Source organism: Bos mutus, chromosome 8 (genome assembly GCF_027580195.1).
Source record: "Bos mutus isolate GX-2022 chromosome 8, NWIPB_WYAK_1.1, whole genome shotgun sequence".
NCBI lineage: Eukaryota > Metazoa > Chordata > Mammalia > Artiodactyla > Bovidae > Bos > Bos mutus.
The window spans coordinates 67,328,883-67,354,018 of NC_091624.1; the positions used below are offsets into that span (position 1 = coordinate 67,328,883).

A 25,136-nucleotide genomic window follows, 5' to 3' on the forward strand; every position below is an offset into this window, starting at 1 on the left:
TTTTAACGCCCTCCACTGCCCACCTCCCATTCCTACTCTCTCAAAACAACAAAAAACCCCAAACCAACCAACAAAGTAAGGGTTACAAGCAGTAAGTATAGCAATTAAGAGGAAACCAATACTACCCAGAGCCAGGAGAAACACAGAAGTTTCCATGGAGTAAACGGGACTTGATTGGAGTCTTGAAAGGCAGAAACGCAATATCAGGAGAGAGAGGGAATTCCAGGAGAAAGCATTCTTCCCTCCTGAGTACAAATATGGCTTGGATGTCCTTGAGTCCTCTTGTATGAAAGACTGGGACAGACTCCCCAACCCACAAGAATGAACCTGACAATATTTTACAATCAGAATGAAATCGTAGCAATTCAAAGTGGGGAAAGCATTCTTCCTTCCTTATCATAACTGGTACTCTCCTCTCTCACTGATCAGCAACAATTTCAAAAAGGAATAAGGAAAAAAAAAATCTGTCCCTAAATAAAACCTAAGAGGACAATGAACTACTTAAAAAAAAAAAAAAAAACTCACAGTACTCACTGAAGAGGGAAACGTCTCTGGGTTAAGAAACTGGGCCAAACTTGCAGACAGAAATAATTGTGTCACGGGTGTGGAACTAAATTTCAATTTATAAGTGGAAAAAAAGCCATTAAGATAAATAGATGACAAGGGAATAAAATGAACCAGATGAATTCATGAAGGAAGTGAATCTGTAAACCTTTTGCTTGAACAGTCTACTCATGTTTGGAGTAAAAGCATTTACTTATAGATCTTTCTCCTCATAATAGTCCTAAATAGAAAAAAAAAAGGGACATAAAACAATTTTACTAGACTTTGCTTTTGTCTCAAATTATAATCATACATATGTAAAGAGATATTTGAAATGCTTAAAAGCATTTTACCCATAAGAAGGGGAAGGGAGTGACCTTTTCACTTTAGTTCTTCTTTATCCTCAAGGATCTAGAACTCAATCTCTTTCTTCAGCCATCTGGCTGTCTCCAATCCTGCTCATCCTATTCTCTCTTAAACCTCCTCTAATCAGGCTTTTACTCCATCATTCCAATGAAATGACTCTCACCAAGGTGACCTGTAACTTACACATTACTAAATCCAGGGCTCAACACTTGGTCCTCCCTCACTTGTCAGATCAGCTGCAACTGATAACATTTGATCACTCCATCCTCTTTCATACGTTTTCTTCACATAGTTTCCAGGACACCACACTCACAGTTTTCTTACCTCCGTGGTTGTTTCTTCTCAGTCTATTTTTCCTGACCTCTCAATGTTACAGAGTATTCCTAGGTTAGTTCCTATTCTTCTATTCTTTACACACATTCGTGTGACCTGTAATGATCTCATGTATTCTCTAGACTCTAAATACAGGCACAAGGCTCCCAGTCATGTATTTCCAGCCCAGTCCTCTTTTCTGAACTCTAGACTCGGATATCTAACTGCTTACTTGACACCTCCACTTGAATGTCTATAAAGTTTGTTTACTCAATATATCCAGACTGAGCTCCTAATACCTCTTGTCCCCATACCTCCCTTGCTCACCCCCCGCCAAACAGCAGCAGCAAACAAACCAAACCCCCAGAACAAAAAATCCTACCTCACACATAGATTTCCACATCTCAGTTGATGGCAACTCCATCCTTCCAGTTTCTCTCTCCTCCACCAGGCATCTCACACCCACCTTAAATCTGTCAGCTCTATCTTCTTTGAAGGTAGAGCAAAATCTATTGGTTCTATCTTCAAAATATAATCTAGAATTTAACTACTTCTCCTCATCTCCAATGTTACCACCCTCATTTAAGCCACCACCATCTTTTACTAGATGTTGAAAAGCCTCTTAATTGGTCCCCCTAATGGGAGTAGTTCCTACCCCCCATCTTTACTGGCTTCCTCCCCTGCCGCTCATGGTCTACTGTCAAGACAGCAAGAGTGTTTCTTTTAAAACCTAAGATAGGTCATGCCATTTCTATGCTCAATCCCCTGCAAAAACTCTCCATCTCTCAAAGTCAGTGTCCTTTAATGGCACACAGACCTTATGCCACCTGTATCTGCAACAGTCCCCACCCTTGCCCACCTCTCTAAGCCCCTCCAACTATCTTTCCCTTCAATAACTCTGCTCCTGCCACCCTGACATCCTTGATATTCCTCACTATATATATTATGTATAAGAATTTACTTATTTATTATGTTTAGTTGCTCTCCCTCCACCCTGTTAGAATATAAGCAAAATGTGTACTCTATACAGATGGGAGTCTTTGTTTTGTACACTGATGTATCCTAAGGGACTAGCTAGTGTGAGGCAGGTGCTCAAATCAAAATTACTTAATGAATGAATTTCTAGTCTCCTAGCAAACTATAAAGAACCCAACCATGTGACTGAGCTTGTTCCCCTAAGAATCTTATTACATTCCTTTCTCTTTAAAACAATCTGTGCCATTTTCCCACCCACTTATCCATCCATTAATCATCTACTCAATGTAAATTTGAGTAACTATAACGTTCTAGGCACAGGCATTAGGGGCAGAAGTAAAAGACAGGCTTTGCTTTTACGCAGGTTAGAGAGTCAAGAAACCACACATATACATGTCAGCCTGTTAAGTGCCTTTATAGAAGCAAGGCCCGAGTATAACAAGATCGCAGAGGAAAGCTATCTAACTGACCAGGGCTGGAGAGGCAGAGGCATCAAGAAAGGCTTCTCAGAAGCTGTATCCCCATGGTCTAAGTTAAGGAAAGAAGGTTGGTAGGGAGTGCAGAGGAAGAAGGAGGTACAGTTCTAAGTAAGGACACAGCTTGTCAGAGCGCAGCTAGTGCATGAGAGCAGGAAGCTGGGGGAACCCAGGCAGTGCAGTGTAGCTAGGGGGTTCAGAGGGTCTGTGGAGACATGCAAATTCTCATACTGCGTAACTGGACTTAATCCTGAAGTAAAGGGGTAGCCATTAAAGTTGATTTCAGGTCTGCATTTTAGAAATTCAGGTAGCAAGTAGTGTGGTAAAATGGGGCCTTGAGAAAGACTATTTTAATTGAGTTTTAAACCTAGTATAAAGTGGTAAAGAGTTCCAAGAACTTTAATTCTTGACTCAAAGTAATCTTCAATAATAACAAAAGATAATTATCAGTATCACTGGATTATTATTCACTATTTTTTAGAAGACATAAAAGATGAGACCTTAAAGGGAAAGATGCTTGAAAAAATTTTTAAACACACTGATTCAACCCCAAATCCCAAATGAAGTGGAACAAAGGAAAAACAAACATTCATGAAGAAAACCACCATCAATGTCACCCTCTAGCCCACAGGGAGTTCACAATGTCATGAGGGCCCAGGTGCCAAAAGGTATATCCAATCCACTCATCTCCTCACTCCCATCCCCTTCTCAACAGCTCTCATTCTACTGTCCAAAAGACACCAACACTCAATAGCTACTCATCACTGAAGTTCCAGGAATCCTCCTGGCACTGCAACAGTAAAATCATTCTTTGTCCTGAAAGTACGGGGAAGGGATTGTCTGAATCACAGGAATGGCTACATCAACCAATCATTTTACTTTGCAAGGGCACAAAAGATCTTTTTCAATTGTCTTCTTTCACAACCTGCTTTGCTAGCCAAGCCTTAGATGTCAGTTTGCTTTGGAAGACCGTTGTAGGCAATTGGAAAAGAACCAGAACTATCCCTGGCATTGATACAGAACTCAACTTTCACAGGTAAATAAAAGTGATATGTTCTCTGCTCTCTAGCTTCAGTCATGCTGTCTGAGAATTTAATGAGTGATTTTTACATCTACCCAAGTATTTATTCCAAAAGTTCAAATAGGAGAAATAGAAATCAGGCACAAAGAAACCCTATGTATGAGAACAAAATACCTGTTTCTGTTTTAGGGCAGCAACTGGAATTTGGAAATTGATGCAAAATCAAGGCACCAAACACTCTTGCCAACAGTACCTATATATGTGTGAATAATTTACAAAATCTAACCTACCTATGTGAAAACTAAGGAGAGGAAATCTAAAATGGAAATAAAGGTGAATATGGCTCCAAGCATATAGAACAAGACTCATAAAGTAGGTCAGGTGTGTATATGTGCGAATGTGAGTGTACATTGAGTTGTACATGCACAACATTGGAGTATTTGATGTTATCTGCCTAACTTGTTATAAAACTATTTTCACTAACAAGCTACATATGTACAAATTTTATCTGCATCCACTTACTATTTCTGTGAGTTTGGGTAAATCACTTAACCTCCCTAAAGCTAATTTCCTTATTTTTATTTTTTAATTTAAGTGTAGTTGATTTACAATGCTGTGTTAGTTTCAGGTGTACAGTACAGTGATTCAATTATCTCTATCTACCTGTGCTTCTTCAGATTCTTTTCTCTTACAGGTAGAACCAAAAGTCACTTTTCAGGTGATTTGAAAATATTTATTGAACTTCCAAAAATGACAGCAACCTTTTAGAATAAACTGTGGCTTTCAATGGTTTGTTTCCAAGTATCTAATGCAGGGATGTGACACTGAAATTTGAAGTCTGACCACCAACTAAATGCACACTAAGTTTTCCCTTTTTGGGTCCTTTGGCTGAACAGTGATTTTTTATGAAGTAAAGGTTAAAAAAAAAAAGTTTCTCAGGGATTGTTCAATTGTTCTGAATTTAAATCTCTAACCTCTGGGGATAGCTTCTTACAGAGAAAGAAGGCGAATTTGTTATGTAAGTAATAAAAGGTTTTTGGATCACTCTTTAAATCCTGCTGTTTAAATACTGAAAAGGAACCCACTCCAGTATTCTTGTCTGGAGAATTCCATGGACGGAGGAGCCTGGCAGGCTCCAGTCTGTGCCGCTGCAGAGAGTCAGACATGACTGAGCAACTATCACTTATTTAAATCCTGTTGCTTTTCCTCTAAAAATGATACATTTTTACCATATAGAGTTTATTTGAGGGAGGAGGGATCAAGCGGTTCTTGCTTGTTTCCCTAGGAGAATAATCTAAGGACACCCAAGGATACTGTATAACTCAAGTATAACAAAACATATATGACATATATACGTATTTTTTATTTATACACGTTTTTTAAAACAATCTAAAATTTGTAGTTTGGGATTTCTTATTTCAAATAGCAAATCAGTTTTAAAATATGTAAACTATGATTTCCTTCTATTCTACTTTTTTTTAACCTCTTAGTAAAGAAAACAATCCTCCTGATTGCTTCCTCTAATATGATAATAATGTCTAAAGACACCATTTTAAGTAAACATATCATTTGATTCAAAACAGAAGTGGTAACACTAGCAAGCTGGAAAATAGGCTTCATCTCAAAAACAAAACCAAAAGTTTGTTCATAGGAAATGACAAAAAGACTTAAATTCAAAAGGAGAAGAAAATAAGAAAGTAACAGAGACTTGAGAAAATGTATTTGGATTTCTCATGTTAAATGGGAATAATCATTGCATTTACCTCATAGGGTTGTCATGAGGATTGAAGCACAGAAAATAGTGTCTAGGCCCATACTGAATACTCAATAAGCATTAGTGCCAATTATTATTACTACTGGCAACGATTCAAGTTATTAGACCATTTTCTATGAGGGAAAGGAAACAGTCTTAAAGGGATCACTGTCTTGTGAAAATCCTACCTGCCAAGCAAGGATAGCTCGACTTTATGAAGAAAGCACAGTGAAAAAACTCCTCAAGAGTCCTCAAATCCAGAAGAAGAGGTAATTACTGAGGGATCAGTGTTTCTGATTTGTGAAGGGAAGGTTATCATATAAATAAGAGATAAGACTTGTTCTGCATTTTCCAGAGAATTGGACATGAATTAAATGGGGGAACTTACAGAGGGAAATGTCTGCTCACTCTAAGAAGAATCCGATGTTGAAAACACTCATCTTATAAAAGGACAGGCTGCCTAGAGGGTTGAAGGGTACGTTGTTACTAGTGTGAAAGGAGGAGTTTCACCCGTCAAGGATGATAAAAGATTCCTCAGCAAGTCCACACTAGATGACAACAATAATATAATGACAACAACCATCCCCACAAGGATAGTAATGACAGTTGATACTTCTACAGAAATTGCCAGCATTGCTGTAAGAACTTGACATATAGTGACCCACTTAATCCTTACCTCAGCCACCTGGCTCCACAGCCTGTTTTTAACCACTACAGTATATTGCCTGCCTACTACTTCAGAATCCTGAGCAGGTTACCTAATCTCTCTGTGACTCCATTTCCTCACTAATAAAATGAGAATAATAATGGCACTAATTTACTCAGAGGACAGTGATGAACATTAAATGAAATAATACATTTGTTTAGCAGCTAGAACATAGCCTGACACGCAGTTAAGTACTCTATAATAGACATTTGAATATAAAGGTCATATTAACTTTTAAGAAAACTTTTTTAGTTGGATGGCAAGGTAGAGAAGGCATAAAGAACTGTCTTGGCTACAGTGAGCAATCTGACTCAAAAAAAGTTTTTTTGTGTTTTTCTTTTTTTAATCATCTAAATGGAATTCAAGGCTTGCTGATTTAGGATTGATTCTCTGAATAAAATGAACATGAAAAAACATGGGCAAAACTGATAAACTGAGTTCTGCAGTAAGATCAGACTCTCCATTTGTCATGGTCAAATGGAATGTAAGATCTTGAAAAAACAGCCTAGTCCGTGACCCACTGCTGACTTCTTGTAACATCTTCAAGATCTTGGCCAATCACTCAACTCCACTTTCAGCAAAACCCTTAATTGCTTCACACACTGGGCTTTACCAAGTACCTGCGTAACGAACTCCCAAACCTAGGTTAATCCAATCTTCTTCTTTTGCACCTGCCATCTAATGTGGCCTAACAAAACTCCTACTCACCCTTGTCACTCTTTACAGATTCTCAGAGGCAGCATTAAACCTTTACTTCACTCAAACTTCGAAAGGTACTCCTGCCCTACCCTCAAATATCCTACACTCTTTAAAAATTGGAAAATAGAAGCAATCAGAAATTCTTTCAATTTTCATATGCCTTCCTCCATATCCCTAAACTCCTGCAACATGAATCAACATTTACTGCTTTTGCTGTCTAGCCATTTCACTCTCTTTCCTATTGCAAAAAGCGGGGGGGAAAGTGCTTTCCAAGACCAACTCGTTCTTCTATTCTCTGATGCTACTCAGGAAATGTCAGTTACATCACCATCTTTGGTTTGTTGCTTTGGCAACTATTCCCTCCCCCCACCACCACCCCAGTATCCCACTTCTCTCTTGGACCTTCAGACTTTTTCTACTGACCTAAAAACATGCCAATAAGAAAACAATTCTCAGTCATGTTTCCCTCATAAGCCTTGACCCTTTCCCAATTATATGCCAACTATCTGAGAGAGGTCTCTTGTTGTAGGTATGTAGCTGGCTAAACAGATAAATGAGATCCACTGGAAGGCAACCCCATACCGATTATTCTTGATTACAATCAATCTTTTAAGTATGCTTAAAGGTTCTGACATCCTGCAGTCGCAGATCTGATGACTACTAATTATTTTTTTCCACTTGCACTGCTGTTTTTAACAAACACAACAAAGGAAAATATACAACAGAGGTTTGTTACATATGATGAACTACACTTGAACTCAATGTTATGTGCTTTGGGGCTTCTAGCACCAAGTTTATAGATTAACAATACTAATACCTTAAAAATGTTTTTTGAAGGATAATTCTTATATCAGCTAGCCCCTTACATTTTACAGTAATGACTGGAGTTATGAACAATAATGTAAATTGTCTATAAAAACTTAGAGGCTTATTGGATTTAAAACTTACCACCGATATAGAAAAACAAACTTACAGAAATAAAGGTTTCTCTATACCTTTAGGGAAGAGGATCTGGTAAAAGGTGGTAAGACAGGAGAGAACAAGATGTACTGAATGAGAAGCAAGCCAGTAAGGGTGGAATGCAAACAAGGGAAGGGAAAGGCAAAGGCCAGATTGCACAGGGCCTCCTAAGCTAGAATGAATACCTTTTGGTATACCACAAGAACAGGAAGCAGATGAAAAGCTTTAAGCTGAGAAATGTAAGGATCTGATCTGCAACTTTAAAAGGATTACTCTGGTTGATCTATGGAAGATGAACAGGTGGCCAAGCAGAGAGTGTGAAGGGACAAGTAGGAATCAGGAGGCCTAAGCAGGACACGATGGTAGGCTGGATCTGGGTGGCAGCTGAGATTAAAGAAGACAGATTCTAGAAGACAAGATCAATAAGATTTGGTAAATTATTAGATATGAGGGAAAGAAAAGAGATGTCAGTGAGATGTTGGTTTTCTGAAATTTATATACCTATATACATGGAATGCAGAGTAATATCTTGTACAATATAAACTGAATTATTAACAGAAATTACCTATAGGAAAGGAAGATGAATTTTACATAGTAGATACAGACAAATTTTCACTTTTTACTATATAGATACCTGCATTGTTTAAATATTTTTATAAGTAGAAAGTATACATTATTTCATAGTTAAATTCAAATGCAATAAAAAGAAACAGCATTTTCCAGGGTGAAAAGGACAGGAATGGCATTCTAGGGAAAGAAACAATTTAATCAAAGGTACAAATACATTAAAGTACAAGGCATATTTAAAGATTACAAACTGGTCTAGGGTTTACAAAGAAGAACATGTAACTGGGACAGGATGAGCAGAGGGTGATATACTGTTTTAGCGTACAGGCAGTTCATGAAGGACCTTCTATGTCAAGCTGAAGAAAGCATTCACGAAAATGTACAAAATGGTGAAGCATATAAAGTTTTTAAGCAGGAGGATGACAAAATCAAGTATTTTAGAAAGTTTACTTTACAGGCAGTACGAAGCCTGGATCAAAAGGGAGGTAAGAAAATAGGCTGGGAGATCACTTAGGCGGGGACTTAAGCTAAATTCAGGGGCAACAGAGATAGAGAAAGGGAGATATGAGACTCAGTTCGCAAGCAGACAGGACCTGGTGATTGAGCTGGATATGGCAGCACAGGAAGAGGGAAAAGTCAAAGATGCTGCCCCTGGTTTTGAGTTTAGGAAATTAGACAAGATGACAATTTTAGATCATCCAAGAACAGGTTAAAAGAAAAGATACTAAATTTTGCTCTGGAGATGCTGAGGTTAAAGAACCTCTGGGAGTAGGTCAAAGCGCCCAACAGGAAGTTGGATATATAAATGTGAATTTGAGCAACAAGGTCAGAACTGGAGCACATTAACACTATTACCCAGAATATAGAACTTTAAACCTGTGGACACAATCTTACCCTCGCTGTAATTCACTGAATTCTTGAGTTGACCGGTTCCATTTATTCTCATAGTTGTAAAAATTCCATATAATTGTAACGTCTCTGTAGGCAATAACTTAAAGTGAGCCGGAACTTTTTCTCTTGGTTTCTTGGTCTCTCTTATTTTTTTCCCCTTTCCCTTTTGTTTGCCATTCTTTCTATCTACCTAGTTATCTAGTTAAGGAAGATACAGAAAATAAAGTATCATATAAAAAAAATCTGTCATTAAATATTTTCATACTTTGTCTTAATTGTAAAAAAACATTTCATAATTCTACCTTTACTAAAACCTAAATTAAATAATGATTTACCTAGGTGACTCTCCCCTGATTTTCTCTGGCAACTCATTGCCCCTTAATTAACTGACATCCCCCAGGCAGTCAACTCCAGCTGTAGTTTTAACCACAGAGGTTCCTGAAACAATTCCACAGTCCTGTTGTTTCTTACTGGGAGAAATTTGAGTCACACTGTACCTTTTTCTAACTGATGATGCCCTAGTTTCTTGGGAGGTGGAGAGGAAGGACCTGTTGGCAAGGAAACAGCTGCTTCCTTCCTGAGCCAGGGAAAACCAAGAAGGTGACAGATGGACAAAGTGGAAAAGCAGCCAAAAGTTTCTTGAGCTCCTTGTTGGCAAGAATTTTCACTGAGGCACGACGGAATATCTTATTAAAGCATATCAATGACTGAGAGAGTTTCATCTGCCTAGGCGCTCTGCTCAAGTTCAACAGGGCTTCCCACACATTTTCTACAATTGATAAAGTCTGCAGTGGTACAAAGAACCTGGCCTCAGCCTACGTACAGTGGGCTAAGACTGCAAGGCACTGTCCCATTTAACTTCAGGAATATACCCATAGGAATGCACTATCTGGTTAAAAAAAAAAAGAAGAAGAAATTCTGTATAGTAGTTATATTTGTAATGACATATTAAATTACTATTAAAATTTCATTAGAAAATGTTTAAATGTTTACTTTTGTATATTTAAAAGATCTGTTGCAAACTTTCATATTTTGCTCTTTTATCAGCTTCCCCCTCCCATCCACTTCTATACCCAGATAATTAAATATTCAAGGACTCCTGGGTAAAACTGACAACCACTGGATGGATAAAACTAACACTTTAAAAATAGCTGTACATAGGTAAGTTATTGTTCTTCATCAAATAGAAGTTAGCAATCACTGACAATAACATTAAAAATTAGTGTGGGCATGAAGTATGGAATTTTAAAACATCAGTTTACTATGCTGATTAATTCAACATTTATATTTTCATCAGAACTTAATCCCATAAATAAATAGAGCTCTCAGTTTTTTAAAAAATCAAGGGATAACATATGTATTTAGACATATTAGCAGCGTAAAGATGTATGCTTCAACACACTTATTGGGAAAAAGTCTGAAAATATTACTACACTGAATTCAAGGGCATCCGCAGGAATCTGGCATAAAAGTTCTCTAGAATAACAACATTTCAGGAAATTCCAAAAAAGGAAAAGGGTCAAATAGGAAATAGCCTCAAATTAATCGACAAAGTTCAGTGCTTGTTCCAACTTGATTTTTCTCTCCATTGCAAAAACAAAACCGAGTCTCAGGAAGGGTGGGTGAATCACTTAGATGAAAGTTCATCTACTGGAATAAATGGAGAGGCCGCTTGGGCAGGCGACACAGGAGAGTCGGTGGTAGTGCTGACTTTCGCTGGTGAGTTACAAGAAGATCCGGCGCTGCTGCTGTTTCCATCAAGGGTATCGGAAGATACACACACACCCGGATCTGACAGCTGCGCAACGTCAGAAGAAAGCATGTTGGTGATGCCTTGGAAAAATCTCTTTGGCTGATATTCAGTTTCCATTTCACATTTTCTTTTCAATGGTCCAAGAACACTTGGTCTAATGCAATTAATGGGACTCTGGCTTCTCCGGGTAGTAAATCGGGTCGTTGGGCTGGGAATAGGACTTGGAGGCAATCCATTGCTACTCACAAAACTTTGCAAGGATGGTGAAAAACACTGCTTTCCAATTCCCCGGGTAGGCGACGGTGCTGGCGACACCGGAATGAAATCGATGCGTTTCGGAGAGGCAGATTTCTCCACGTCGTTGTCGCTCAGGCTGAAACTTTCCTCCCAGGAGTGGCTTATCTGCATTGCGTTCTGCACCTCGCGCTCGTGGACAGTCTCTCGATTGATCAAGTCCATGCCCTCCTCCTGTTTGATCTGGTGCAAGCGGCTGCTGTGCATGCGGACTGGGGAGGCCGGCAGAAGCAGGCCGTGGCGGTTCGGGAACGTTGTGCTGTTTCGCCTGGCGCTCGGCGCCTCGGCCTGGAACACCGGAGAAGTGTCACTGAGGCCGTGGATCAGGGGGGCGCTGTTAGATCTCCTGAGGCCCCCGCCGCCGCCACTGCTGCTGCCCTCCGCCGGGCTCCCACCTGAGCCCGGAGGGAGCTCCAGGTCTAGCTCCATCTTCTCCTGGGCCATGTCGCGGGCACGGAGGCGGGGGCGGTGCTCAGTCAGAGACCTAGGATTCCCATTCCCCGCAGTCCAGGGCCGCGGCCGCCGCCACCGCCACCGAGAATCTGTCAGCGGGCTCGTCCCTCTGCGCATGCGTGCCCCTCCGCGCAAGCGCTCTGCAAAGTCTGTGCCTGGCGCTGGCTGAAAGCGTAAGAGCTGCGCCGCAGCCCTAGGGGGAGGGGCGAGGAGTGGTTTGGAAGGGAGTCAATATGTTTCTTCCGCAAATAAACTTGCTTTAACACATGTTAATAAGGTTATCATATTCAGGAGTATATGTTTATAAAGTTACAGCTCTGAAAAAGAAGCACTTTGCGACTTTGGGTTATATGGTGAGGAGAGGAGTTGGTCTTAATCCGAGAGGCCTTCTCTGAGGAAGGGCCAATCTCTGGAGATCCCGAAAAGCAGGCCAAAAGGATGCGTGTATAACTCCCTGGGAAGCGAGGACTGCCAGCCCTGTGGCTGGCGGGAACCAGGAAGGGAGGGAGTGAGTATGGCCTGGAGTGTACAGTGAGCTAGCAGGACGTGATGTGGTGGACCTTTATCCTGAGAACAATAAAAACTCAGAAGGTTTTTCAGCATGGGTATAATAGCGACTGAAAAGGTCTCTGGCTGCATTCCGGAGAATACGTTACTGGGAGATTAGAACCCACAGAAAAAGACAGAGAGGAGGCAATCCTCTGGACGAGAATAATGGGTATTTCCAGTAAAGTGGTACTGTAGGAAAGGAGTTGGAAAGTGGTAAATCTGGGAACTATTCAGGTCAAGAAGGGAAAAAACCAACCTGTAATTGTATTACTATTGTTTTATTTACAGTCATATATCTAACACAAGCATATGTGCTCAATCATGTTCATTCAGTATGAGGGATTAAATGAAGGAAAAACCAACAGGACCTCGAACATTAAAAACACAATACTTGGGTCATGTAATTAATATAAACTTTCATATCTCATTAAAAATCAGTTTATACTTATTCTTTAGTGTATTCAGTCAGATTCTTTTTTTCTTCTGTGTGCCAACTATGTGCCAGGCACTGTGGTAGGAATCAGGCCCTATGAAAACATTTAATTTCTACTTGGGGCAGGGTCGGGGGGAGAGATAAATACGTGAGCTATTTTTTAGATAGTGGTAAGCCTTAGGAAAAAAAATAGGGCGGTGTGACAGACCACTACTGGGAGAAGGGAGGGTGCAATTAGACAGAGCTGGGATCAAAATGACAAGAAGCAAGTCCTGCTGACATCTGGGGAATGAATATTCCAACCACAGAGAATAGCAGATGCAAAGGACCAAGGCAAACCTAAGTGTGGTGAACTGGCAAGAAAACAAAAGGGCCGAGCAGCTGAAGCATAAGGGAGAGAGTGATATGAGGGGGTAAAAGAGTTTGGATCTTAGTCTAAGTATGATGAAAACTCACTGCGAGTTTTGAGCAGGAGAATGATATTATCTGGTTTATGTTTTATATCACTTTTGCAAAACAGGCTGAAAGAGACTAAGAGTGCAGATAGAAAGATGGATTAGGAACCATGGCAACAGGGCAGACAAGAGATTATTGGACTAGGGTTCTATCAATGGTGATGGGGGAGAAGTAGATGGATTCAGGATATATTTTGAAAGTAGAACCAATAGGATGTGTAGATGGATTAGATTTAGATGGTGAAAGAAATAAATAATCCAAAGGCAACTCAGAGATGTTTTACTTAAACTGGGTAAATGGCAGCATCATTTACAGAGGCAGGGAAAGAGTTCTTTTAGAGTAGAAACTGAGTTCTGTTTTGGTTGATTTGATTTGGAGGTATCAGATATCCATGTGCCTAATTTGAACTGAAAGAGAGCTTAGTGATTTTTGTTTGGTCTCCTTTTTGCAGTTGAAGACAGTAAGATCCAGAGAGGCTGGCATAGTCAACATCACACAGCTTGTTTAGTAAGGGGAACCAGTACTAGAATCCAGTATGAAAATATGAGACCATACCTTTTCCACTGTCTCTCAAACAGCTTTTAATTTGAAATCCCCCTATTTCATGTAGTCACCCAGCTAATGAAATAATGTTGATTATGCATACCTATAATTCTAGGAACTGATTTAAGCTTTCCAAGTGCCTGACACTATTTAAAGTGCATCACAGGCAGAACCTCATTTAATCCTCACAATAACTATAAAGGGAGTATCATTATTCCATTTTGCAGGGGAAACTGAGATGCAAGGATTAAGTAATGTGCCCAGGATGACAGGAAGCAGTGGGACCTCATCCTTCCAGCTCCAGAGCACAGGCACAGTGTTGCCTCCTCCATGTGCAGTAACACTTCAGACAGGGAGAAACCATTTCCAGATTGTCTACACCTTTGCAAGCGCAATGGTATTTGAGAGAGAATTTGAAGGACAGGTAGGATTTTAATAGATAATATTTTATATAGATTAGGCAGCATGGGTATAAAATAGTGAACTTGGCTAATACATGAAGTACATGGAGAAGAACAGGTAATGGGGGAAAGATGGAAATTAAAGTTGGAATCAGTACTGGAGCTCTGAATGCCAGGAAAAAGTGCTTGTATTTAACGTGTGGGACAATAGGGAACTGTTGAAGGTTTTTAACAAGAGGAACAACACAACAACTTCACTTTAGGGCTTGCCAGGTGGATGGATCATAGATAGAAGTGGAAGAATGGAAGGTGGAAAGAACCAACATTTTCTACATGCCCAGGGCTGCCAGTTACTTTAAACATTTATCATTTAATTTTCCTTGTAATCCTATAAATCAGATACTGTTATGCTCATCTTGTAAAAGGGACAATTGAGGTTCAAAAATTGCAAAAGGCCCTATAGCTACATGGAAGAACAAAGATCTGAATGAATCTGAATCAAGATGTCACTTCAAAACCCATATTCTTTTTGATGCTTTCACCATGAATTAAAGATGGAGAATTTGATAGCTAACTCTGAGATGAGTGAAGCTGCTCAGTAGTGTCCGACTCTGCAATCCCATGGACTGTAGCCCCCCAGGCTCCTCCATCCATGGGATTTTCCAGGCAAGAATACTGTAGTGGGTTGCCATTTGATGAAAAGAGGATCTAAACTAAAGTTGGGAATGGCAGGAAAAGGAGATGGGTGTGGAGACTGGAAGGTAACAACCCAGATCCTGACTGTCTGGATGTACAGGGGATGAAGAGAGAAGAGTCACAAACAACTGAAGTTTGAGCATGTACAACTGAACAAATGGTACAACAGTACTGAATAAGAACAGGTGAGAGAGGAAGAACTTCCAGAAGAAAATCAGTATTAGATGAGTAGGAAAAAAGTATTCACCATAATCCATAGCATATTGCTAATTTGTATATTACTAAATTAATTCTAGCATGACTCAAATGTGCCAACATTGTTCATGCATGTCTGGATAAACAATAATTATCTTCACTAATAAAGATCAGGGATGGTGATAACCACAAAATCAAACATCTATGCTATTTGGTTCTTACCTGAACACACCTATTAGACATCTTCACCCATTTCCCTGTTTCTACCCTTGTCACTTGTCCACCCAACCTTCAAGGTCATCCTTAAAATAAAACTTGAATAGTCACTTCCCTGTTCAAAATCCTTTGGTGGATTCCCACTCAGGGAAAAAGCTGAAGTCATTACAATGACCTATAGTGCTCTGTCTGGGTCCCTGCCATCCCTCTGCCTACCCACCTCCAACTGCTCTCCCTGCTCACTGCCTTCCCTCCAACTGCAGAGGCCTCCTTACTGTCCTTTGGCCCACCAGGCATGTTCCCCCTCCACTCAGCTTACTTTTCCTGCCAGTGGACATCTACACTGTTCCATCCCTTCAGCTCTCTGTACAAACATCATTGACTAAGAGGTTTTCCTTGACCTTTCCTCATAAAAAGCAACAGCAGAGTCCACCACCAAGCCTACACTCCCATCCCCCAACTCTGTTTTAATTTATCCTCCAGGGTACCACATGACAATATGTACACAATGTTTTTTTGCCTCTTTGTCCTCAAGAATCCAAACTCCACGGGGGCTCCCTGATATACACCTAGTATCCAGAATAAGGCCTGGCATATAGCACTCAATAAGCAAGTGTTGAATCATTGTACGTTGAATCATTGAATGCTGAATCATTCATTCAAGTGATGAATGAATACACGGACTAATATAGCTCTGTCCAAAAGGGAAGAGAACTCTAGTTTTTGAAAATCCAGCCTAATAGGCCTTTCTAGACTGATTCTACGTGCTCTTTACTTTGATAATTCTTCTCATATCAAGACTATCATTAGTTACAGTGCCCTCCAGCCCATGCAGGTAGGTTACCTGAAGGAATCCAAGGTGTGAACTAAGACATTTAAGTTCTAAGTTTCCATTCTTTTTTAACCATCTGCTGATATACACTTGACAGAATCAAAATGCTCAGGGCTGAGAATTCTAAGCAATGTTACTCCTTCCTCTCAAAGGAATAAAAAATAAATGAGAGAAAACAGCAATTCAGCTATTAAATAAAAGACAAAAATGCAATTCAGCTTGTTGCAAAAATAACACCAGATGCAGGATCTAGCTCTTCCCTGAATTAATTCATTCTTCTGGTTTTAACTCTGGGTATGAAGTAAATACCACACTTAAGAGTAAATCATAAAAAGCAAACACCTACTTAGTAAACTACTGTGCTTAATATTTTTTTCAAACTAACACATAGCTGCCTTTTAATTCCTAGGAGCAATTTAAAATTAAATCTTCAAGCATATGACAAGGCAAATATGCACTTCTGAATCCATACTGAATGAATGTGAAATACAAAGATATGTGTACATGTATAATCCGAGATGAACTGAAAATGTCTCCATATCCCACATTAACTAATATCACCAATCTAGAACAAAAATATAGCAGAGGAAAAGTGTACTTTCAAAGTTTACGAACTCAGGAGTGTTTATTGGTACAATAACTTAGGGGAAATGTTTGGTAGTACATCATACTACCTACTAAAAGAAAATATATATACATGTTCTACGATTAAGAAATTCCACTTTGGGGTATACAGCCAAGAGAAATCAGTGTTTTTGTCTACTAAAAGCCATGCACAAGAATGTTCCTTGCATTATTACTTGCAATAGCCCCAAACTGGAAACAACCCAAATGTCCATGAACAGAATAGCACTATACAATGAATTCTTTACTCAAAAACATGTACATGTATAATGTTGAATGAAAAAATCAAACACAAAAGAGTACATACTTTATAACTTCCTCTTTATGAGGTTCCAGAACAGCCAAAAGCAATCTACAAAGGTAGAAGTCAAACAGTGATTACCCTTGGGACTAATATCCTGCTCTGGGTGCTGTTGACGCAGGCATAAACATATGTAAAAAATTATTTAAAAAGTGATTAAAATGTAAACACTTTATTGCATATAAAGTTAGTCCTCAAAATGTATCAATATAGAAAAAAACAGAATGGGAACTGGAATGTAAATGGAAGACAAAACAGAATAAGAATGAAGATCCTTTGTTTAAATGCTAACCACGAGAGTCTAAACTGGAATGCTAAGCTTCCAAATCTCTTTGACACACAACATTATCAGTGGCCTTGACAGGACAAAGAAAGGAGACAGAAACATATACACACCCCCCTCAAGCTACATTTCACTGGGGCCCTAAACACCAATAAGTCTCCAGCAGCCTCACACAAACACTGGACACTTGTCTGAGGCGAGTTACAGATCACCGACAGAACCATTGGTTCTCCTTGGCACTGTTTCCAAAGAGCCCTCAAAGTTATTTATTTCTGAGACAGCATGAAGTCAAGGAAATGAAGCTCATTTCATAGCCTTTGACTTCCTCAACTGCAATCTGTGTATTCTGCCCAGTTGGTTCTGCCATTTCCTCCGAAGCATAATTCATCAAATGACACAAAAGTAACATCAAAGAAACTCAGCAGGGGCTGTTATTACATATGGAAGGAATGAAAAATGTGCTTGAGGATGCGATTCTGGCCGCAAGGATCTTACTTTGTTATCATAATGAAAGAAAAATAGATGATCTCAGGAACTGTGATCAATCGTTTACTGGACAGTTTCTGAGAGCCAGTAAGTACAGAGACCCTTCATAGCATATACCTTGAGGGTGCTAAATCTAATCCTTAAAACTTAAAAGCAGCAGCAAGGATTAGAAAATCAAAGCACAAGTTTACTAAGGGGCTTTTGACCCCCTCACCTTTCGTCTTTGATAACAGCTAAAAGGCTATCATGCCACTTGCATGGAGCCACAGTCTTTAAATGGAGGAAGTAAAAAGGCAAAATGGGGGCTGCAAAGGTCTGACAGAAGAACCTATGGCCTAGGGCCTCAGCAAAGTTCAGACAAACAAATAAATGTGGATTGTAGTTTTTTAAATTTTTTTTCAAGAGAGAATATCAGGGAAGATATTAAAAATAGCCATCCAGTCCCCACTCTCTAAGTCCTTCAAACAGAATAGAACAAAGAGTTGGTATCATTCTTTGTTGTTCTTCACCACTTCTTTACATTTTGCTGCTGCTGCTGCTGCTAAGTCGCGTCAGTCGTGTCCGACTCTGCACGATCTCATAGACGGCAGCCCACCAGGCTCCTCCATCCCTGGGATTCTCCAGGCAAGAGCACTGGAGTGGGTTGCCATTTCCTTCTCCAATGCATGAGAGTGAAAAGTGAAAGTGAAGTCGCTCAGTTGTACCCAACTCTTAGCGAACCCATGGACTGCAGCCTACGAGGCTCCTCCATCCATGGGGTTTTCCAGGCAAGAGCACTGGAGTGGGGTGCATTGCCTTCTCCATCTTTACATTTTAGGCAGCACCCATTTTTTTTAGTGTCTTCTTTTAAGCCATAAACCAGGGTTTTGATCATTGTCCTTTACTATTTACATGTTACGTGTTTCTCTCTGCCTGTTTGCTATCTTTCTCCTAAAGGATTAACCCAACTGGCAAGCAGGGAAAAAAGAACTGATGGCTTTATGGATAATGTATAAAGTTAACTTTAAAACATGCAAAAGTTGCAAATATAGTTGGGTTTATATACTTGGGCCTTCCAGTTGGGTATCTGGGACACTTCTAAAAGTGTTCAACATATTAGTGCCAGTATGACTATAGCAAAAAAAAAAAAAAGTTCCAAACCTGGAGTCAGACAATAGTACTTCCAGCACAGTGACCTTAGACAAGTTTGTCAGCTTCTCTGGGCTTGCTTTACTCATTTATGAAGTAGAGACACAATGTCTGTTGTAAACATCAAATGATGTCCTTAATAGGCTTTGTAAGCAGTAAAGACTCCATACACACAGGCTTCTCTCAATGAAAATACTCCATGCTATGATCACAAAATGAGCCTGCCTACCCTTCCACTCCTTTCCTGATTTGGAACCAGTCCACTGTTCCATGTCCAGTTCTAACCATTGCTTCTTGAGCTGCATACAGATTTCTCAGGAGGCATGTAAGGTGGTCTGGTATTCTTATCTCTTTAAGAATTTTCCACAGTTTTCTGTGATCCACACAGTCAAAGGCTTTGGCGTAGTCAATAAAGCAGATGTTTTTCCAGAACTCTCTTGATTTTTCTATGATTCAATGGATATTGGCAATTTTATCTTTGGTTCCTCTGCCTTTTCTAAATGCCTTTTCTGATGCTGAAACTGGTTCCAAATTGGGAAAGGAGCACGTCAAGGTTGTATATTGTCACCCTGCTTATTTAACTTATATGCAGAGTACATCATGCAAAATGCTGGGCTGGATGAAGCACAAGCTGGAATCAAGACTGCCAGGAGAAATGTCAATAACCTCAGATATGCAGATGACACAATCCTTATGGTAGAAAGTGAAGAGTAACTAAAGAGCCTATTGATGAAAATGAAAGAGGAGAGTCAAAAAGCTGGTTTAAAACTCAACATCCAAAAAACGAAGATCGTGGCATCTGGTCCCGTCACTTAATGGGAAATAGATGGGGAAACAATGGAAACAGTGACAGACTTTATTTTCTTGGGCTCCAAAATCACTGTGGATGGTGACTGCAGCCATGAAATTTAAAGATGCTTGCTCCTTGAAGAAAAACTATGACCAACCTAGACAGCATATTAAAAAGCAGAGGCATTACTTTGTGACAAAGGTCCATCTAGCAAAGCTATGGTTTTTCCAATGGTCATGTATGAGTGGGAGCTGCCAAGTTGCTTCAGTCGTGTCCAACTCTGTGCGACCCCATAGACGGCAGCCCACCAGGCTTCACCATCCCTGGGATTCTCCAGGCAAGAATACTGGAGTGGGTTGCCATTTCCTTCTCCAAAGGAGAAGTGGGTGGGAGAGTTGGCCCATAAAGAAAGCTGAGCACCGAAGAATTGATACTTTTGAACTGTGGTGCTGGAGAAAACTCTTGAGAGTTCCTTGGACTGCAAGGAGATCCAACCAGTCAGTCCTTAAGGAAATAAGTCCTGAACATTCATTGGAAGGACTGATGCTGAAGCTGAAACTCCAATACTTTGGCCACCTGATGTGAAGGACTGACTCCTTGGAAAAGACCCTGTTGCTGGGAAAGACTGATGGCAGGTGGAGAAGAGGATGACAGAGGATAAGATGGATGGATGAAATCACTGACTTGATGGATATGAGTTTGAGCAAGCTCTGGGAGTTGGTGATGGACGGGGAAGCCTGGCGTGCTGCAGTCCATGAGGTCGCAAAGAGTTGAACATGACTGTATGACTGAACTGAACTAAACCCTTCCACTACTTTCATCAAAAAGCGTCCTTTGTTTTCTTGCTTTTTAATTTGATTCTGTGGAAGAAAATTCTCTCATCTTCTTCTCTAAGACTATAGTAATTTTTAGAGAGACACAGCTTCTGTGGTCTAACAGATATGAACTGAGAAGCTCATCTGCAATCAAGTGGACAACTTCGAAGGCTGCAAAATAAGAAAAAACACATTTCTAAGAATTTCAGTCTTGAGTCTGTCCGAGGAGAGATGAACCCCATGGCGGGTAGAGAGGCCATCAGGAACTAAAAATGTAGCTGCATCAGTGAATCCTATTCCCTGCAGCAAACCATTTGCCCATCCCAACAGCAGTAGCAACCTTCCCTGATCACGCTGAACTTTTCAGTCGGGACTAATCCCAGAGGCTTATTCTCATTTATTCATTGTAAACCCTGTTTTGAATTCCTGCTGTCATGCTACTGTCCTTCCTGGCATGTAATAAAATGCACAGACACACATTTGGCTGAGCCTGATAAACACCATGAACCCAGTCCCTCTCAAAATTGTTAGAGGAAAGGGGAAGAGATCAGAAAAAGACTCAAGAAGTTTCAAGGGTTACCATTCCTCGAGATGCATCTTTCCCTCCAGGTAGCTGATACCTTGTAGGTATATTTTGAGGACCAGGTCAAATGATCTGCAGAAGCTTGAAGTTGCTGCCCCAAATCTATAGATTTATAAACTACATGCTTTAGGGGGAAACTTTTAGCTTTAGAGGATGACAGCTGCACAGGCAAGAGTTACCTAACCTCTAAGATGCTTGAAGACAGTGAGTGCTATTACTGAGAAAGGGGGAAGTTCCTAATTTGCCCTTTTGCTTTTATCTAGCTTCATGCTAATATGACTAGTAAATGCAACAAAAAACAGAGTATTAAATAGTGGGAAGGGTGCTCTATTGTCTCCTATCTCATACTAACTAATTTATAAACTAAATGCAACCATAATTCAGCATCTGCATGCTTTTTTTTTTTACCTGCAGCTCAATTTATTGGTAGGAAATTAATTTTTACCACCGATGGAGTTCAATCATCTGAAAGTCCCACTTATTAGGAAGTGGTACAGATGTTTCTTCTTCACTCTCCATTTGAAAACTGAAAGTTGAGAGAGGAGACTTCTTCAGCTTTTATGGTTATGACAGTTTTTACCAGACAATGTTGTTGTTATCATTATCATCCTCCACTTAGAGCTTACATTTACTGAGGGCATATGTGCCAAGTACCCTTCTAAGTACCGTGGAGATAGCAACTTATTTAATCTCTACACCATTTCTAGGATTATTATCCTCAGTTTATAGATGAGGGGAAAGAGAAACAGAGGTTAAAAAAAGGTGCTTGAGATGACATAACCAGTTAAGGGGTAGAGGAATTTAAGCCCAGGGGTCCGGCTTCAGAGGCTCAACTCATGTAACACAGGTGGATTCCTCAAACCTGCCATGATCATGGTGCTCCAGGCTATTTTCAAGGAATGATCCAGTGGTTAAGAATACACCTGCCAATGCAGGGGACACAAGTTCGATCCCTGGTCCAGAAAGATCCCACACGGGGCAACTAAGTCCATGTGCCACGACTACTGAACCCAAGTGCCACCACTGTTGAAACCATGTGCCCTAGAGCCAATGCTCCACAATAAGAGAAGCCACCACAATGAGAAGCCCACGCATTGCACCAAGAAAGTAGCCCCTGCAGACCAAACTAGAGAAACCCCTCAGGCAACAACGAAGACCCATCACAGCCAAAAATAAAATAATTAAAAAAAAAGAATGATAGAGGACTTGACATGTACAGGGCAGTCATTCTGCAAATCAGACACACGAGGGACCAATGTGATTGCATGGATTTACTGATAACTTGCAAGGTTACAAAAATCAAGCAATTAATAAATGTCATATTTGTCCCAAAGCAGTAATGAAAACTAACGCAAAGGATTAGTACCACAGAATGTCAGCTGCAAAAGGGGCTTTAGACATCCCCTACACTAACCTTTATCAGCAAGGACATCGGTTCAGAGAGAGCCAAAGATTTCTTCAAGGTCAAAAAGGCCTTCAGTATGCTTTATTAAAGTCACAGAAATCACTTCCTCAGTGCTCTCCGGGTTCCCTTTCAACTTTTTCTCTAAACAACAGTATTCACTTTCATGGTTTCAACTATGACCAATATGCTGATGTCTCAGATTTGTATCCCTAAATAGGGCTGACCTATCTCTAGACTGTAATATATAATATATAAGACAATTCCTGTCTGTAATATATAAGACAATTCCAAACTTTATGTTTCACAGGCCCATCAAACTCGTTTGTGGACAAACTCACTTCTCCCTGCCCCAAATCTACTACTTCTCTTGAGAATGAATTCACAGCAATCTCTCCAGACAACCACAGCAACACTCCATAGATTCTAAATCTCTCCAGCCCTTCAGATCTCCCATCTAACCCGTCACTAAGTCTCTCCAACTTCACTTGCTTAACAGTTGGCAGCCTCTCCTTTCTTTCTGCCTCTATTACTAAAGCATTCTGTCTGCCCCTAACTACTTCAGTAGCTTCAGTAAGTTTTGGGCATGTTAGGATGGCTCCAGTCCTGCACAATTTGCACAAATACTGCCAGAGTGAACTTTCTGAAATCATCTCATCAGAGTACAGCCCCTTCCTTTCACTAAAATCCTTCCATTACTGCACCTGGTATGGTAGGAGAGCAGGTAAACAGACTACAGAGAGGAAGACAGAGCAAAAAGAAGGCAGGCAGTGGAAGGGGCAAGGGAAGTGGCAAACCCAAGTATGTGCCCAAATTGCTCTAAAGCTCTACTCTCTTTGCAAAGTGCTGCTTAAACAGTCTTTAAGAAATCTGCATTGTGAAGTCAGAGAAACTGGGTTTAAATCTTGACTGTGTAACTTACAGGTGTGTGGCCTTGAGAGTCAAGTTACTTTCCTTCCCTGAGACTCAGTTTCCTCATCTAAGTGAAAGCGAAGTCGTGTCTGACTCTTTGTGACCCCGTGGACTGTAGCCCATCAGGCTCCTCCATCCATGGGATTTTCCAGGCAAGAATACTGGAGTGGGTTGCCATTTCCTTCTCCAGGGAATCTTCCTGACCCAGGGATCAAACCTAGGTCTCCCGCATTGTAGGCAGATGCTTTACCATCTGAGCCACCAGAGAAATCCTTTCCCTCATCTAAAAATGAGGGTAAACAGTCCCACTTATTGAATGATTGTCCTAAACATTAATTGAGGTTAAATGAAGGAAGCTCTTCCACAGCCAGACATGAGATATCTCAAAACAAATCCTGGGACCATAAACAGTGCATCTTATTTAACTAGACTGTTGCCTCACTTCTCCTTCCTAGGCACCACCCAGCCAGCCAACTCTTTCTGCGATATTTACTGAGTGCCGACTCTATATGCAGTTCAGTTTGAAAACTAAATAAATACTGGTGAGAAAGCTTCTCTGTTAGAACCCTGAGATTTTGAATTCCTTCAAACCATCAAACACTCAAAATCTCGTATGATTAAGGATCTGTAAAAAGTGAAAGTCACTCAGTCATGTCTGACTCTTTGAACCCCATGGACTATAGAGTCCATGGAATTCTCCTGGCCAGAATACTGGAGTAGGTAGCCTTTCCCTTCTCCAGGAGATCTTCCCAAACCAAGGATTGAACCCAGGTTTCCCACATTGCAGGTGGATTCTTTACCAGTTGAGCCACGAGGGAAGCCTAAGAATACTGGAGTGGGTAGTCTACCCCTTCTCCAGCAGATCTTTCCAACCCAGGAATTGAACAGGGTCTCCTGCACTGCAGGCAGATTCTTTACCACTGTAGAGGGTATAATAAAGATGAAAACAACCTCAGGGAAGTTGAGAGTCCAGGGAGGAGGTAAGCAGCACATTATTAACTATAAACTAGGTTAGATCTCATGTCCTCAGCCTTAAGTGAGCATCATAATCATCTATGGAATTTTAAAAACAAACAGAACAGAGCCCCAGTTTAGAGATTCTCACTTAATAGGCCTGGGGCTTGATATTGGCATTTTTATTGAAAAAAAATTTTCCCAAGTGAATCTGATGTGCTCCAAAGGTTGGAAATGATTGGAATGAAAATCAACTCTACTGCTCATAAGTACTAATTAAAGTATTAACATTTGAGGAGGTTGCTATTAGCTGATTGAGGGGAAGAACAGAGGTCTACGAAGAACTCTTGAAAAAAGGTCCCCAAGGGTGTCTGTCCTAGTCTGTTTCATTTGGAGCATGAGATCCCGTCTTCTAATTACACTAGTTGAATAAAATCTTCAAGTGAGAGTTTTTTTGTTTTTCTGTTATCTGGACTTTTTCCTATTTATGTTTTGATCTCAAAGGACAGAATCTCAGCAAGATGGCCAAAGGCCAGGAAAAAGGAGCAGGAGCTGAGGCTCTTTTCCTGCAGCAAGTCTAACCAAAGGAGAAAAGAGCTGAAATGAAGCTGGAGGCTCTTCCAATCACACTGGAGACACTGGCTGAAATCAGTGATTTAAAGTGACACGAGTAGACCTCCCTGGTGGTTTAGTGGTTAAGAATCCACCTGCCAATACAGGAACACGGATTCGACCCCTGTTCTGGGGATATTTCACAGGCCACAGGCC

General features: G+C 40.4%; 2 protein-coding genes across 2 annotated transcripts in view; both read right to left on the bottom strand.

The window, feature by feature from the left end:
* PIP5K1B (phosphatidylinositol-4-phosphate 5-kinase type 1 beta) overlaps nt 1-25,136 on the bottom strand; it is a 347,555-nt gene that overhangs the window by 246,600 nt on the left and 75,819 nt on the right. The window lies entirely within an intron of this gene.
* On the bottom strand, nt 7,832-11,892 carry PABIR1 (PP2A Aalpha (PPP2R1A) and B55A (PPP2R2A) interacting phosphatase regulator 1). Its single transcript, XM_005900021.3, has one exon. It carries the CDS (start codon nt 11,884-11,886, stop codon nt 10,897-10,899), a length of 990 nt encoding a protein of 329 aa, XP_005900083.2. The 5' UTR covers nt 11,887-11,892; the 3' UTR covers nt 7,832-10,896.